Source organism: Phyllosticta citriasiana (assembly GCF_038021145.1).
Source record: "Phyllosticta citriasiana strain CBS 120426 chromosome Unknown IWZ02scaffold_9, whole genome shotgun sequence".
In the NCBI taxonomy this organism is placed as follows: domain Eukaryota; kingdom Fungi; phylum Ascomycota; class Dothideomycetes; order Botryosphaeriales; family Phyllostictaceae; genus Phyllosticta; species Phyllosticta citriasiana.
Genome location: NW_027117286.1, coordinates 534,682 through 550,573, shown reverse-complemented (window position 1 = coordinate 550,573; position 15,892 = coordinate 534,682). Strand labels below are relative to the sequence as shown.

At 55.5% G+C, this 15,892-nt stretch overlaps 6 protein-coding genes across 6 annotated transcripts; all 6 read left to right on the top strand.

Annotated features, from left to right (window-relative positions):
- Positions 1 to 144: 144 nt before the first annotated feature.
- On the top strand, positions 145 to 863 carry IWZ02DRAFT_311239 (uncharacterized protein). Its single transcript, XM_066764065.1, has one exon. It carries the CDS (start codon positions 237 to 239, stop codon positions 813 to 815), a length of 579 nt encoding a protein of 192 aa, XP_066621151.1. The 5' UTR covers positions 145 to 236; the 3' UTR covers positions 816 to 863.
- A 1,349-nt stretch (positions 864 to 2,212) lies between these two features.
- Positions 2,213 to 5,313, top strand: IWZ02DRAFT_491932 (rab-GTPase-TBC domain-containing protein; the record flags this gene model as incomplete). The annotated part of the gene is made up of 3 exons (XM_066769800.1): positions 2,213 to 2,566; positions 2,618 to 3,216; positions 3,264 to 5,313. The coding sequence occupies 3 exons, from the start codon at positions 2,213 to 2,215 to the stop codon at positions 5,311 to 5,313; spliced, it is 3,003 nt and encodes a 1,000-aa protein (XP_066621150.1).
- A 901-nt stretch (positions 5,314 to 6,214) lies between these two features.
- Positions 6,215 to 8,420, top strand: IWZ02DRAFT_311131 (protein arginine methyltransferase RmtB). The gene is made up of 3 exons (XM_066764062.1): positions 6,215 to 6,657; positions 6,835 to 7,806; positions 7,854 to 8,420. The coding sequence occupies exons 1-3, from the start codon at positions 6,414 to 6,416 to the stop codon at positions 8,285 to 8,287; spliced, it is 1,650 nt and encodes a 549-aa protein (XP_066621149.1). The 5' UTR covers positions 6,215 to 6,413; the 3' UTR covers positions 8,288 to 8,420.
- A 1-nt stretch (position 8,421) lies between these two features.
- IWZ02DRAFT_311132 (RAVE protein 1 C terminal-domain-containing protein) lies at positions 8,422 to 13,375 on the top strand. Its single transcript, XM_066764063.1, has 5 exons — positions 8,422 to 8,804; positions 8,881 to 9,072; positions 9,130 to 11,463; positions 11,524 to 12,027; positions 12,077 to 13,375. Exons 1-5 carry the CDS (start codon positions 8,724 to 8,726, stop codon positions 13,256 to 13,258), a joined length of 4,293 nt encoding a protein of 1,430 aa, XP_066621148.1. The 5' UTR covers positions 8,422 to 8,723; the 3' UTR covers positions 13,259 to 13,375.
- On the top strand, positions 13,124 to 14,140 carry IWZ02DRAFT_311149 (uncharacterized protein). Its single transcript, XM_066764064.1, has one exon. The coding sequence runs from the start codon at positions 13,387 to 13,389 to the stop codon at positions 14,023 to 14,025; it is 639 nt and encodes a 212-aa protein (XP_066621147.1). The 5' UTR covers positions 13,124 to 13,386; the 3' UTR covers positions 14,026 to 14,140.
- Positions 14,141 to 14,815: 675 nt separating this feature from the next.
- Positions 14,816 to 15,461, top strand: IWZ02DRAFT_483148 (uncharacterized protein; the record flags this gene model as incomplete). Its single annotated transcript, XM_066769158.1, has 3 exons — positions 14,816 to 14,980; positions 15,033 to 15,237; positions 15,292 to 15,461. The coding sequence occupies exons 1-3, from the start codon at positions 14,945 to 14,947 to the stop codon at positions 15,459 to 15,461; spliced, it is 411 nt and encodes a 136-aa protein (XP_066621146.1). The 5' UTR covers positions 14,816 to 14,944.
- Positions 15,462 to 15,892: the final 431 nt, after the last annotated feature.

Here is a 15,892-nt window from a genome sequence, read left to right as displayed (position 1 = left end):
TTGCGCGTTCGAAGGCGAAACGGTGAGGTTGGCTGGGGGGACGCGACGGTAGCGGAGGATGACAATGAGGCTACGTTTGCCGTTGCGATGATTTGTTTTGTGGTGGCCCATGATTGCTGCTGCAGTTTGCCGTGGATGCATACAAAGTGCGAAAAAAAAAAAAAATTAAAAAAATTGGCAAGCTACTAGGTTACGGTTTGGCTTGTTCGTGTGAGGAAAGGAAGGCCAGTATTTCCATGCATAAAGTGCTCTTTCGACATAGACGAACCTTGTATGGGATTGATAGGAAAGATGAATGGGACAAGAACCTACAACGCCAGTTCATCTCTCAGAGATGCCTTGCTTGCCCCCTATTCCAGCAAAAGCTCAGAGTTTTGAATCGGCCTCTTCCTGTCGCATATTGTGGCTACGATGGCCGATTGCAGTGTACCGTCTCTTGTTTTCTACTGCTTTCTACCTTCCACTTGTCACTTTCCTTGTCTCTCACGACCATTCCACCCGATGTGAGAGCGAAACCTGGCAATGTCTTGTTCCTTGTTCTTTCGCCCTCCAAGATTCCACGCCAACAGCCTTGCCATTTTCCAATCCACAACACCGAAGTTAAGTTAAAAAGGAAAAGCATTGGCTTGATCACTATCAGATTCGCAATGAAAGGTGTGCTGACACCCGGGGGCGGGAAAGGAATCACTTTCTTTTCCCTTCAAAACCACGGCATTTTGGACAAACAACATACCCCGCACCAGCACGGCAAGAGTGGCGCGGAGGTGCCTTATTTACAGGAACATGGCGAAGAGTGGGAAGAAGTTTGCAAGTAAACAGAACATTTTCCATGGCCAATCGGAGCGAGTGACTGGGCTGCCGGGTGTAAAGGGGGCAGTTGTAGCTGCAAGTGATGACTCCTTTTCCCAGCCTACCTCTGCCGTGAGGTACTGTGAGAAGAGAGAGGGGAGCTGCTATCACGACGGGCAATGCAAGTTTTGAGAGAAGCAGACTCGATAGAGTCGGTGTTGATGGGGAGTGGACAGCATGGGTGGGTGGGGTGTGGCGTCAAGTTGCCAAGCGAATAATGCCGGGGTGCACGGTGAGGGAGGCCTAATCTTCGAGAACAAGATTGGAAGTTACGAAAGGGGCCCAATGAGGAAATCGATAGGTCATGAGTCGGGCGAGACGGTGCAGAATGGGATCGGCGCAGACATGATAGCGCAGTCTTCAGGCAGGACGATTTGGAGGCCTCGGTCGGGATTGAGTAGGTAGGTAGAGATGCAAGAGACGACGTCATGCCAAGTCGAGTGAGATGATGGCCATGGGGGAGAGGGAGTCGACGGGGCGGATCGTCATTCGAGCGACGATGCATCGGTGCATGGTGAGAAGTAGCAGAATGCAGCACCAGCAAAAGGGTGACGTCTGTTGCGACGTGCAGAGCGGAGATGAGATGAGCATGAATGGGATACCTGTGGCATGCATGGAGCACAGGAGAAGAAGGGGAACGAACCGAAGCAAAGAACGCGCTGGGGACTGCATACACGCGCCTCGCTTGGTTCCCGTCGCCCGTGGGACCGAACAGCGGAGGAATGGGGCGGGAGGATCCTGTGCACGTCAAACGGCCGACGGGAAGGGAAAAAAAAAAAAAAAAAAAAAAAAACCGAAAAAAGATGGTGCAACAAGAAAAAGAAAAGACAAAACTCCCAATGTCCAGCCAGCAGCGACAAAAGATACATGTACCTTACGGTGTGCAGCGGGAGAAGAGGGCGAGGTTTCCATCTGGTCTGGTTCGGCGCGTGCGTCGTCTCGCAGGCACGCGGGCGATCCCTGCTCGCGACCATCCAAAGCTCCCACCACCACCAATCCTCCTCCACCGTCTCTTTCTCCTGAACGCAAAACCCACCCACCCACTCACCCACCCACTGCCGCTCAATAATGTGATTCTACTCGCTGCGCTCCCAATGCCTCCTGCAGCCCTGTCGTCCGGTATGTCGTCGTGCCCACTTTTCCCTCTCCTCCCAAGTGCCCTCGCTATTCCGTGCCATCACCGCCCCGCTCCAATTGCCTGAAACTCTGCACCGTCACCGCTTCATAGCCCCCGCCGGCCTCTGCTTTATGCCCGCTCCGTCGTTGTTGATCCATCTTTGTCCCTCCTTCTCTCCTCTGATCCACGCCAGTCTCTCCCATCCCACCGTGCCGCCCGAGCTGTGGCACGACCTTTGACCACATCATGGCGCTCGCAGACCTAGAGTCGTCCATCCTCCCCTCTCGCAGCCATGTCGACTCGTTTGCCGATTCCATGGTTACCGTGCCCCTGTCGCCCACCGACCAGAACTACGACCAAGACTCCGACACCACACCCGCCCCGCTGCACCACACGTCGAGGGACAGCAAATTCTCTCAGAGCTTGGATGCCACCCTCGCAGACCCCACCGACTCGCGAAAAAAGAGACCCACTACAATCATCAACAAGGCCATGTCGAGGAGAAGTACCCTAGACTCGCTCGACACGGACGAAAAGGTCGACTGGGACACTCTAGACAAGAAGGAGGGTGAAGTTGAGCGGGATGGAGGCGCCGACGAGGTTTGTCTCGTCTCCTCTATCGTTCATCGCCGACCCGGCTAACGACAGCAGAGCACCGCACTGCTGCTGGAAAGACTCGAGCAGGCAAACCAGGCCATAGCCACGGATCCCAAGTCAGGCCTCAAGCCGCGCGCACGCAGCCAGTCTCGTCCCCCATCCATTAGCCAAATCAAAAAGATGGTTGAAAACCAGAATGCCGAACAAGTTCGCTTCTCTCTGTTGCCCTCACCACCACCAATGACCGAGCTCGACTTTTGGGCTGCCCTGGTCCGCGACTACCACGGCACCGCCCAGCGTCTGCCAACCCTGACAACAAACAAGATTCGCTCCGGTATCCCTGCACCACTCCGTGGTGTGACGTGGGTGAGCATGGCTGGCGCAAGAGACCGCCAACTCGAAGACCAGTACGAGCGTCTGTGCAAAGAGTCGAGCCCCTACGAGAATATGATCGGCAAGGACATCGGAAGAAGCTTCCCGGGCGTCGAAATGTTTAGAGATGCCGAAGGAGAGGGCCAGAAGATGTTGGCGCGGGTGCTCAAGTGCTTTAGCTTGTACGATGAAAAGATTGGTTACTGCCAGGGCCTGGGATTTCTGGTCGGCCCGTTGCTCATGCAAATGGGCGACAAGGAGGCCTTTTGCGTGCTAGTCAGGTAAGTGACCGCCTCCCCTTGGCCGTCGGGTAATTGACCGTCTCCAGGTTGATGGACGACTACGACTTGAGATCCTGCTTTTTGCCGGACCTGTCAGGCCTCCATCTCCGCATTTACCAATTCCAGCGTCTGCTCCACCAGCACCTTCCCCAGCTCGCCGAGCACCTCGACGGCATGCAAATTCATGCCGCCTATCTTTCCCAATGGTTCCTATCTTTCTTTGCCGTCACTTGTCCGCTGCCCATGCTTTTCCGCATCTACGACGTCATTTTCGCCGAGGGTGCATCAGAGACCTTGATGCGCGTGGCGCTTGCTATCATGACCAAGAACGAAAAACGCTTGCTGGCGTTGGCCGAATTCGAGGATGTCATTCAGCTTTTGCTGTCGCGCGCGTTGTGGGATCCGTACGGCTGCAACGCGCAGTCGGCTGACGATCTTGTCAATGACTTTTGCAGCTTCACGGGCGTCGTCACCCGCGAAAGTCTGCAGAGTCTTGAAGCTGGCTTCAAGGAGACGCAAGGCGACGACACTGTTGCCAAGAGCCGCTTCTTCCCCGAAGTCCAGAGCGCCGCTCAACGCTTCCTTGGACGCATCTGGGGACCCGACAAGAGAGCAACTCTTACTCCCCCCAGTTCCGACAAGCAATCCCGTCCTTCTAGCTTCATGAAGCGGACGACCTCGAAACAGAGCATCGCCTCGACCCTCAACTCCGTCGAGGCTTCTTCAGACAGCACAGGTAGAAGCCATGCTAGCACAGCAACTGCGCTGACAGAAATGACATCTCGCTCACGCGAATCTTCGGCAGACAATGCGTCGGTCAAGTCGCTCAAGGTTGATCCAAACCGCCTCACCATTTCGGCCAAGGATCGCGACTTCCACTCCCAGATTGAAGATCTCCTCACGGCACTCAGCGAGATGCAAAGGGAGCAGGCCAATCTCACGGCTCAACTACAGCGTGAGCGCGAGGAGCGCCGCGAGGACCACCGAATTGTGCGCTCTCTTGTTGATCGCGTCAACATTGATCAGAATGGAGACTCTTTGAGGCCTCCCTCGTCTAAGGCTGACAGGCGCCTTACCCTCCCTGTCAATGCAAATGGAAATGTCACGAATAAGCGACTTTCGACGCCGCTTCTGAGCCCTGCGCAAAGCATGGATGAAGTCATGAAGGTTGTTGAAGAACGGTTCCCTAAAAAGGCGCATCATCACCGTAACTCTTCTGTTTTTGAGACGAAGCAATATTTGCGCGATTCGTTGGCACGCACAAAAGAGCAGCTGCAGCTTGAAAGCAGCCGCTCGCAGTCTCTTTCACGTCAACTTCTCGATGCCCAGACAGAGACTGACCGTCTGCGCAACGAACTAAACGAAGCCCGCCGTCGTCTCCAAGACTCGCACGTGGAGAAGCAGCGCCTTGAACGAGGCATTCAAGATCTCAAGCAGCAGCAGGCAAAGGTGTCCAAGTCCAACACTTGGTCGGCCGCAGAGACTGTTCCCGAAGTTCCCACCCTGACTCGCAGCAACACCACCGACTCTTCCACCAAGGGGCTCCGCGAACTCAAGCTTGGTCGCAGTACCTCGGGAGGTTCAGCGCGCAATAGCGTGCGTGGACCCATGCTCACCCGAGTCAACACTTTCGGCACCCCGACATCTGCTCCGCGCTCAAACCGTGCCTCCTCCCCCCACGCAAGTGGAACGTCTCAGTTCGATAAGCGCAGCAGCAGCGTGTCTGCACACGCCGTGCTGACCCCCACCGAGCACCACCCTCTGCCCGCTGAAGACACGCTCCTGGCCGACCTCGTTTCGGCCAAGACTTCGGAAGCAATGGCCAAGCAAGAGCTGGAGGAGCTCAAGGCGCGCTGCGAGGGCATGCGCAAGGAGCTCAGCAAAGCAAAGGAAGCTCAGGAAAAGGCCCTGGCTGAAGCAGCAGCTGCACAAGCCACCGCCTCGATGCCTGCAACACCCAAGGAACTGGAGCCGGTCAAGACGTCCAAGTCAGAAAAGAAGCCGGGAAGCTCACATTCAACGACGAGTAACTCAGGAGGTGGCAGTTGGTTCTGGGGGAAGCGGACGGTAAGCTCGACTGCTGTGGAAACAAAGTGATGTACAAGAAATGTTTTCCGGTTGTATAAAGCGTAAGTATGTGTGTTTTGCGATGGATACATGGATGTACGGCCTTTTTTCCCTTTCTCTCTCCACCATTTACCCCCTATCTACCTCTCTCCGCTATATTTGTCCATGTCATTCCTCCTCTTCTTTCCCTCTCTTGTACAACTGTAACGACAGGACATTTACGGGGCGGTGTCAGGTGTTCATTACGTTTTGTTACCATTTTCTCTCTGAGCTGTTTTTCCCCATTTCAAACTCGGCTGGCACATCTGGCGAAAAGAATGATTGAGCATACGTTGCATAGCATGCATGGGGAGAGCAAGCGCACCAGCAAGCTGAATTTCACGTTTTGAACTTTTTCCGCTTTGCATCGAGGACCAGCAATATCTTTGCCTTTTCAGCGAGCTAGGTGTTGAAAATATTTGTGGGTATTTACAAATCCAGCGCAGACGAGGCGAAATGGCATGGCAGGGGATGTGAAGCATTGCCTGTGGATTGCGAGCTTTGTATAGAGTAGCTCAAGGGCGAGAGCAGTGGGGTGGAACGCATCTATAGAAGCACTTCAGAAGAGAGCTCTTATATTTGCGTGGAGATGTCGATGGGCGTTTTGCATTTTGCAGCACCAGATTCTGCCAGCTAGAATGTGCGAGGCGCATAGAGACAGTCTTCATCTGACAATACACTGTACCTACCATAGTTCCGACTTTTCTTTGTCAACCCTCTGGCTGCACTAGCCCACGAACCGACGTCTCCTCGTTCAACGGTAGGCCTACCTTACCTAACCTGCGGCTATCCAGCCGCGCGGTAGCGAGCCGCCGCCGTTGGGGCCAATCCCGGCGAAACAGCTAGCTAGCTAGCTACATCGGGTTAAGCGACGACCCTTAGCGCCATCACGTTCGAGATATTTTACACCCACCTAGTGCGTCCATCATACAAACCTACGTACATACATACCAACATTCTCCACAACAACCAGTCACCCCCGCCGCCCTATTCTTCGTGCTGAAACCCTTCCAGAGGAGAAAAAAAAAAAAAAAAAAAAAAAGAAGAAGAAAAATCACCAGATCACGCAAAAACGATTTTCCTGAACTAGAATGCCGCCGCCGCCGCCGCCGCCGCCACCGCCCGCCTCGGACTCGTCTTCAGACGCCGGGAGCGACCCGCTCGACCTGCGCAATGACGAGGGATGGGAGGATGTCGAGCCCGATGCGGATGTTGAGGATGTGCGCGTCAAGGGGTTGTTTGATGAGGCGGTTGTGTTTGGGAGTGTGAGGGAGTTGGTTGAGGAGACGAAGAGGGTTTGGGGTGTGGATTTGGCGGAGGTTGTTGCGAGGTTTGGTGAGTGGTTTTTGTCCCTTTTTTTTTTCTCTCTCTCTTTTTTTTTGGCATCACGTGAGAAAACTTTCAGTTTGATGGTTTTGAAATTTTTTTTTTTTTTTTTTTTTTGGTGGCTTTGAAGAAAGGGTGGTGGGCATGGGGGCTTGGTTGGATTTTGCAGGAGCTGACTGGAGACAGGCCTTGATTTTTATCAGCGCATCAAGCTGGTGAATTACATCCGCAGCCAGGTCCGCGCCGGCAACTCCCAGCCGGACCTTTCCTCAGCGGCTGCATTTGCAGATGACAAGTATCTGCAGCCAGTCCTCGAAGACGACGCACTATTGTTTCTGGTGGACGAGCTCGGCGACTCCGAGGAAGAAGCAGACCAAGACCCGCAAGGGGACCGGGTCAAGCAGCTCGAAGAAGAACTGCGGGCGCTCAAGGCCAATTTTGCCGATTACCGCGAGGCCGTGTCGCGGACGTTGGAAGAGAGGTGGGCAGAGAAGGAAGCGCCCAACGGCACGCAGGCCGGTCCGTCAACGAATGGCCAAAAGAGCGAGGACAAGCAGCAAAAGGGCGTCGAACAGGGTTATTTTGATTCGTACTCGTATAACGACATCCACGAGACGATGCTCAAGGACAGCGTGCGCACCGACGCGTACCGCGATTTCATCTACGAGAACAAGCACCTCTTCGTCGGCAAGACGGTGCTGGATGTGGGATGCGGAACGGGCATCTTGTCCATGTTTGCGGCCAAGGCGGGCGCCGCGCACGTCATTGCCGTCGACAATTCGACCATGATTGAGAAGGCCATTCTGAATGTGCACGCCAATGGTTTCTCAGACCAGATTTCGTGCCTGCGCGGAAAGATTGAGGAGGTTACGCTGCCGGTCGACAAGGTCGACATCATTGTCTCCGAGTGGATGGGTTATGGCCTCCTGTTTGAGGCCATGTTCGACAGTGTCGTCTGGGCGCGCGACCGCTATCTCAAAAGTGACGGCTTGATGGTGCCCAGCCATTGCACGCTGCGAATTGCGCCGTTTGCCGATGACGACTATGTTGCGGAGCACATTGACTTTTGGCGCGATGTGTATGCCTTCGACATGAGCGCCATGATGGACAAGATAAGAGACGACGCACGGGTGAGGAGCCTGGTGCCAGAGAAGCTGGGTAAGTTTTCTCATAATTCTTCCCATTCCCCGTCTGACATGTTCTAGCTGCCGACTCGTCCCTCTTTTTGGAACTTCCCCTCCACACCATCAATACTCAGGAGTTGGAATTCACCAAGGATTTCACCGTTGAGCTCACCAAGGACATTGAAGCTCTGGATGGTTGGTGCATCTGGTTCGACACATTTTTCCTTAGTTCCAGGGATGCAAAGCTCCCGGCCGACGCGCGGGCTGAGTCGTGGAGTGGGCCTGGCGTGGCCTTTACGACAGGCCCAGGCGGCACGCCAACACACTGGGAGTCGGTGCTGCTGCTGGTGGATCGCGATGGCAGCGACGGGGCGCTGAAGAAGGGCCAGCGGATTCGGGGGAGCGTTGAGTACAAAAAGGCTGGGGCAAACGCAAGAGGTCTCGGCATAGAGATGCATTGGGAACTTGAGGGCGTCAGAGACGGTAGACGGGGTCAATTGTGGAAGCTCGAATAGACTTGAAGACAGAAGCTTGAATAGAAAAAAGTAGAGCTTTGGTACCAATAAAAGGGCATTCTGACGGCAGGGGTCGGCGACTGGCGGGCGCAGGGTTTGATTGGGTTGCATTCAGGGCTGCATGATTGATGACCTCAACGTCCCGCAGATGGTTTGCGGCGCCATCTGATTTTGTTAGCTGCATCTCCACATTGGTGAGCTGGTCGCGTTCCGTTATAAGCGTGTACTCGTCATCCATCATCGCAGGGTCCTGTTTCGACCGTCGCACGGGCCCGCAAGCTTGGCCGTGTCCGACTGTCGACTTGGAGCTCGTCCTCGACCACCACTGCATCTTCAAGCTCCGCCAATGTTCGACCTCTGCACATGAGCTTGCTTGTTCCCGCCAGACCATGACGACCCTGCCGTAGAGCTGCGCACAGCTCCCACGCCTTGTTCCATGCGCGCCATCCTCCCCGGCCGTCCCAACGCAGAGCTCGCTGCTGTGACCACCGGGCTCTGGGAGGGAAGGCAGATCATCGTAAGCTGACGCTTGCTGCTCCGCACCGCTCTCTGCTTTCCAGCTTCTCGATTGACCCTGTCGTTGCTGCTCCCAGGCATACATATCAGGCAACGCCCTCATAGTCCTCGGCGGCGGCCCGCGCTCCATCCTCCAAACCACCTACCACCAAGATGACGTCCACCTGCGGTCTGTCGTCTTTGACGAGACGACGGGCAAGATGGCTGTTGCTTCGAAAAAGGCCGTCTATGTTTACAAGCCGTATGGCGTTGATTTTGGCGAGCCGAAAGTAAGGGCGCACATCTCTGACGACGCGGCACCTTGATGGCTGGCTAACGGCGTCCAGTGGTCCCTCCAACACACGCTGACGTTGCCCGACCCCGACGACGATATTCGCACGCTTTCGTGGGGTATTTCGGAGGAGATTCTCGTCGGAAGCTCCTCGATCGCCCTCTATTCGACCCACAACCACGACGCCGAATTGCTCTTTACCACGGCCCTCGCCTCGCCCGTTAAATTCGCCCACTTCTCTTACGATGCTACCTTCATTGCCTCAACGGCCGACCATGACCGCCTCGTCAAGCTATGGCACCGGCTTTCCTTTGGAAGCGTCGAGGAGCGCTTCGACGTTGCCTACCTCCCTCACCCCACCACAATCACCGGCCTGCATTGGCGCCGCCCGAGGCATAGGGAACAACTGATTGACAACGTACTATACACGATTTGTGCAGACAACAAAGTCAGAGTGTGGGTGGGCGGCGAACTGCACCACGGGCCGGAGATCTTTCAGCTGTGGGCGGAGATTGATTTGGTCGAGTCGATCAAGCCGCGCGCAATACAGCCATCTTCGCGGTCGTCCAAGCGGTATGCTTTCTTCATCGACAGCGCCGACTTTGCGCTTGCGACGGAGCGCGCGGTCCAGCAGGCGCGCGACGATGCCGACAAGGAAGAGAGCCAGGCGTTGCAACATTTGATTGATGTCGCAAATCGCACGCCCGAAGTCTGCGTCGTGCTTGACAATCGCGGCAACATGTCCGCTTGGGGTTTGGAGAGCGTGAGTTGCAAGGCGAGGAAAACGTCGGACATCTTCAACATTGCGCACGTCGAGGGCTTGCGGCTGCATTTTGCTCGCGAGACTATCCCGTTGGAAGACAACGTGCAGTTTCGTAGCTTCTGCGGGGACGCCCACGGGAGCTCATTCACGCTTCTCATGCACCATTTTGATGGGCGTTTGGAGTGGCTCGAAGGAAAGGTGGATCTGCTGTTTGACCCGTCTCCCATCAAGGCTACCCGGATAGAACGCAAGGCCATTTTGACCGGACATCGCGGCGCAATAAAAAAGGTTGTCCGTACTGCGACTGGGCGCGCGTTGATTTCCAGGACAGAAGACAACGAGGGCGTCGTTTGGAGACAGGAGCACTCGAAACATTCCGGCAATGTTCTCGCCAGGCACAGTACGGTGGACGTGAACGAACACATTCATCGTACTGCCTTGTTGCAAGAGGGGAGTTTTGTGGCATTTCTCCATCACGACAGCATCAGCCTTTGGGATGCACGAGGACCAAGAGCGAAACAGGTGGCTCGTTGCGAATACAAACTCAAGGGAAAGCCGCTGTGTTTGCTTTTACTACCCGAGGTCGAGGCCGACTCTGGATGCGTCCACTTGGCAACCGTCTCTTCACACATGAAGGGCGTCGCGTGGGAGGTCCGCATGCCTCCCAAAAACACCTTTGCAAACGGCCGTCTCAGTCCAGCGCATCAACGCAAACCATCCATCAATGTCCATGGCAATATTTCGTTGGAAGAGCTTTGCACGTTTACACTTGGCTCGGATGAAGATTTGGCCTACGTCCTTCCCGTTGATCCTGCTGGTACCCCTCCTGTGATTTCTGGTTTCCTCGACACTTTTGCCCGAGACGTGGCAATATCATACACTACCTCTGGAGTGCTCAATTCCTGGACTGCCCGGCTCAACGAGGAAGAGCAGAAAATAGACTGGCTCCTCACGTCAACAGTCGATACGGGGATCGAGAACCCCACTCTGGTCAGCGGCACGTCCATTAGGAAGGCGGCGCTCGTCGATGCGGACAGGACGGGGCTTACCATCTGGAACACCAGGAGCGCGCAGTTGGAACACGAGGAGCGGTTTGAATCGCACGAATCGATTCGTGACCTCGACTGGTCTTCGTCTCCTGACAACCAATCCATCCTCGCAGTGGGCTTCCCGCATCGTGTCGTCATCTACACCCAACTCCGCTACGACTATCTTAACGCAGGCCCATCCTGGACGGCGATCCGCGAAGTGCGCATCAGAGACTTGACGCCTCATCCAATCGGGGACTCGGTCTGGCTTGGCAGCGGCAACCTCGTGATCGGCGCCGGGAATCAGCTCTTCGTGCAGGACGAGGTTGTCGAGGTCGATGACAGCCTCCTCCCGGACTTGCGATCTGTTGCCCGGCGCAAGAAGGATGTTGACTTGTTTACGCTTGTCAGCAGGCTCAACGGCCCGCTGCCCGTGTACCATCCTCAGCTACTCGCGCAGTGCGTGCTCAGCGGCAAGCTTTTGCTTGTGCAGCGCATCCTCATTAACCTCTTCAAGTCATTAAAATTCTACACCGAGGGCGATCCTTTTGATACTTTTCTGGGTCTGTCGCCAGAGGACTTTTGCTCGGATCTCGATGTACGTTACCCCGCTTTGGTTTGGCCTGACGTTGAACTATATGCTAATGTCTGCACAAAGCCCACGCTTAACCCCGCTTCTCGAAAGGAAGTGCACTCGTCTTATGCGGAGTTGTCTGATTCGGACATCGAGCCTGCAAGCGTCACGGAAGAGGTCGCCACCTCGCTCAACGATCTCCTAGCTGCCAAGTCTGTCCCTCTGCTGTCCAGCCGTGAGCAGTTTCATCTGGCGGACATTGTGGAGTGTGTGGGCACGGTCGAGAAGCATCGCAGGAGCATTGACGACAATGGGTGTCGCTTTCTTCTGTTTTTCAGGCAAAAATTTCTGCGAGAGGGCCAGCGGAATGGTGCCGTCAAGAGGGATGGCGTTGTGACTGTCAATGGTCATCATGAGGAGACGAGGCAGGGAGAAGTTATCAGCTGGAGAGAGATGACGTGGGCGTATCATTCTGGCAGCCAGGACATTCTGCTGGATCTCGTGGGCAGACACTTTCAAGGTCGACTCGGTTGGAAGGAGGCCAGGAAGGCGGGCGTCTTTATGTGGATGACGGATTTGAATGCTTTGGTAAGTGATGACATGGTCCTCGGAGGAACAAAGTGCTGATGTGAGGCAGAGATCCCAATTCGAAGTGATCGCTCGGAATGAGTACACCAAGACAGAGGAACGCAATCCGGTCGATTGCGCCCTCTACTATCTGGCCCTGCGGAAAAAGCCTGTCCTTGTCGGTCTATGGCGCATGGCGACCTGGTCGCGTGAGCAGTCTGCTACGCACCGACTTCTTCAAAACGACTTTTCAGAGCCGCGCTGGCGCACTGCGGCGCTTAAGAACGCCTACGCTCTCATGGGCAAGCGCCGCTTCCACTATGCGGCGTCCTTCTTCCTCCTCGCCGACCACCTCGGCGACGCAGTCATGATCCTGGCAAACCAGTGCAACGACCTACAACTCGCCATAGCCGTCGCGCGCGTCTACGAAGGCGATGAAGGCCCAATTTTAACCAAGTTCCTCAAAGAGCGCGTGCTGCCGCGGGCCGTCGTCGATGGAAACCGGTGGGTTGCGACGTGGGCATTTTGGATGCTGGGCGAAAAGGACAAGGCGGTGCGGGCGCTCGTTTCGCCGCTGTCAACGTTGCTCTCGCCGCCGGACTCGCCGACGCTGGCGTCCAAGCTCTTTCTCAGTGATGACCCGGCCCTCGTCGTGCTGTACCGGCAGCTGCGCCAGAAGAGCCTGCAGACGCTGCGCGGCGCCCTCGCCGTCTCGCCGCGCGCCGAGTGGCAGTTCGTCGTCCACACGGCGCGACTCTACGAGCGCATGGGCTGCGACTTGCTCGCGCTCGACCTGGTCCGCGGCTGGGAGTTCCTCCTGCCGACGGCCACCCCTGCTGTCCCTGCGCCTCTAAAGAAGACACCGGCTGAGGACGTTGTCACTGATCTCAGGAGTCCGACGACCGCGGGCTCTGGCGGCCCCACGTCGCCATATGACTACGCCTTCGACCCCAAGAAGCTGCTGCGCAGGCGCAGTAGCCTCGTCGTGCAGGACCTGCCTGTCCGCAGTGCGCTTGATGGCTTTGCCGATGGCAGCACTGATGCGCAGGTCAATGGGGGTGGCGTCAACGGCGCGCCGGGGGTCAATGGACATGGGCGTGAGAATGGACATGAGAATGGCGATGCGGAGACGGATGGGGGTGAGAAGAAGAGGGAGGAAGATGACGAGGCGGAGGGCAAGAAGAAGAAACCGCCGCCCACGCAGTTTGTCGAGCCGGATGCTAATAGCTTGTTGGATTCGTTTGGGTTTTGAGGGGGGCAATTGGGGTAAGATGAGGTTGTGGAAGTACCTATGAAATCAAGTGACGTGTGGGGTGATTGTCGTCTTGGGTGTGGTGGCAGTGGTGGAATGGTAAGGCAGGTATGCAGGTAAGTGGGTAGATGGCAGCCGGCGTAGTGATGTGCACGCATACTTGCACACATTGTGGACGACAAACACACACACACACACACACATACAACTTACCCATTAAGCCTTCATATTGTCTACCTTACCTGACTGGTTTCTTTGATCTCCACACGATACACCGAAACAAGCACAAAACAACCGCACCGCACCACACAACTGCGATTCAGCCCGACCACTCCACCAAACCTCACCTTTACTCCACGTACGATTCCAGCACCTCATCTATCCACCACTCCCTCACGCCCCAACTAACCTATATACCTCTGCCAGCCAACCAACCAACCAGCCAACCACAAACAATGACCGCCAAAGCCCCCAACAAGTGCACCCCCATGTCCCAAACCACCAAATCGCCCGACGACCTCCGTCGCGCCCTGCTCGTCGTACAGCGCGACTTGGCCACCTTGCAGCGCCAGGTCAAAGACATGAATCGCGAATGCGACGATTTTGAAGATGCCTTGGGGGAGTTGGGACGGTGTGTGGAATGGAGGGACGAGGCGAGGCGCAGGGAGGTCGAGAGGTTGTGGGATGTGGGTAGGGATAGGGGTGTGATGGGGGCACGGGGTGTTGGATGTGGGAGAGAGGAGAGGATTCCATTGGCAGACGTCTGAATCTTCGTCGGGAGAAGAAGGGATTCGGTCGTTCGGGAAAGGAGGAGGGAGAGGTGCGGTGCTGAACGGACAAGGACGGGGTGGTGCTGGTGTGGAGGGACCTGGAGGAGGAGAGAATGATGGCAAGAGGCTGCGGTTTTAGGCTGTGGTTCTACACGAGTCGAGCATGGCATCGACGTCTCCTACCCGAAACCACCACGAGGTCTGTCCATGGTCTCGAGCGTCAAGTTTCATGTCACTGACCGACGTCAAGGTACGCTGGGGAACACACATCGAATACCTATTCCAGGTTTCGTGGTAGGGGACATAAAACTTGAAGAAGCAGGACATCGGCATCGATGGTTGGGGAAGCTTGGAGACGATGGTGCCTTGGATGAGACCACCCAGTCCCCCTGCCGTTCGGCTTCTTTGGTCGCCACGGTGATTGTCGAGATTTCGCGAGAATCATGCACAGTTTCCGGATGGGAGAAACCCCCGTTTACTCTGCGGTTGACGCATTTTGAGTTGTCGTTTGCTCGGAGTCGCTGTGCTGGAGCGCAGTGCCGCCCGGTGCGGGCTGGATGACGTGCCTTCCCTCTTTGGCGTGCAGTGCCTTCCTCCTTGCCCGGGTTTTGACTTGTCCCGACACACACAACTTGAGCTTTCGCCCAAATCCATAATCGTTTCGTCCCGTCTCTCCTCTCCTCTACATCAAACTCTCTCTGTGCAACGCTGCCATCTCGTCCTTCCCTCATCTTGCGCACGGAGTGGGTGAGTACATTGACAAGCTGAACTGTCTCACCGACTCTGTCCTTGAGTCGTCTGAGCGTTGAGCTCAATCAACATCCTTCACCAAACAAGCCGCCTCGATTGATTCCTATCCTGACGACGCGATTACAGAGCTGCTGCTGATGCTGCCGCCCCGTTTGCCAAAGCAATCATGGATATCACGAAGCAGTCGCTCGCTGGGCTCAAGGTATGTACAATTCCAGTTTGGACGAACTGGTGATGCTGACCCTTAAGCACAGTGTCATCCACATCTCATCGTCGAGGAGCTTGAGCTCGCTCTCCTCAAGCCCGCCGCACCCATACGACGGTCGCCCTCATCTGAGGCTCCAGAGGCCTTAGAATCTGTCCAAATCTTCGAAAAGAATGTCAAAGGACGCTTTACATATGCGCAATGTGATGCCACATTTGCGAAGAAGTTTGGTCTGAAAAGGCACTTGTCAGTTCGTGCGTTGAAAACGCTACTATGACTGAAGATCATGATAACTGACTCTCTTGAAGACAGTGACGAAAGACCATACATGTGCGCAATATGCGGAGATAGATTCGCCCGATCAGACATGTTGGCCAAGCATTGCCGAAGGATCCACGACGTTTACACATCCCGGCCCAAAGCCCAAGAGCCTGAAGAGGAGGAACCTCAATCTGAGCAAATGAGGAGTCTCCTTTAGACTTTTTGACGATATCGTGGCCAACGTCGCCCCTGAGACGACTGCCTGGTAATAGCCCGCGAGTCAGCGAACCGTGGCACACACAGCGAGATTGTGAAAGGCACAAGAGTCCAAGTTGACCAGCAAGGAAAACGCGCCTAACTGGAGTGCTGGAATGGCAAAACGCTCGGCCAAAGGCTGAGAGATGGACTGGTGCCGCAACGGCAATTCACATGAATCAGCGCCACATACGAGAAGCAGTCAGCAGGACAACATATCTCTTGGTCGCTGAAATCCAACCCGTGTGCGATTGTACGGGAAAACATGGTCTGGGTCAACTCTGTTCCCCAAGGCGGGCACCTTTTCATCCTCATTAAGAGCACTTCGGGCATGTCTCTCGATCGGCGCTGTTTTTGCGACTTTGTCAAGGTCCTGTCCGAGAAATTGACAGA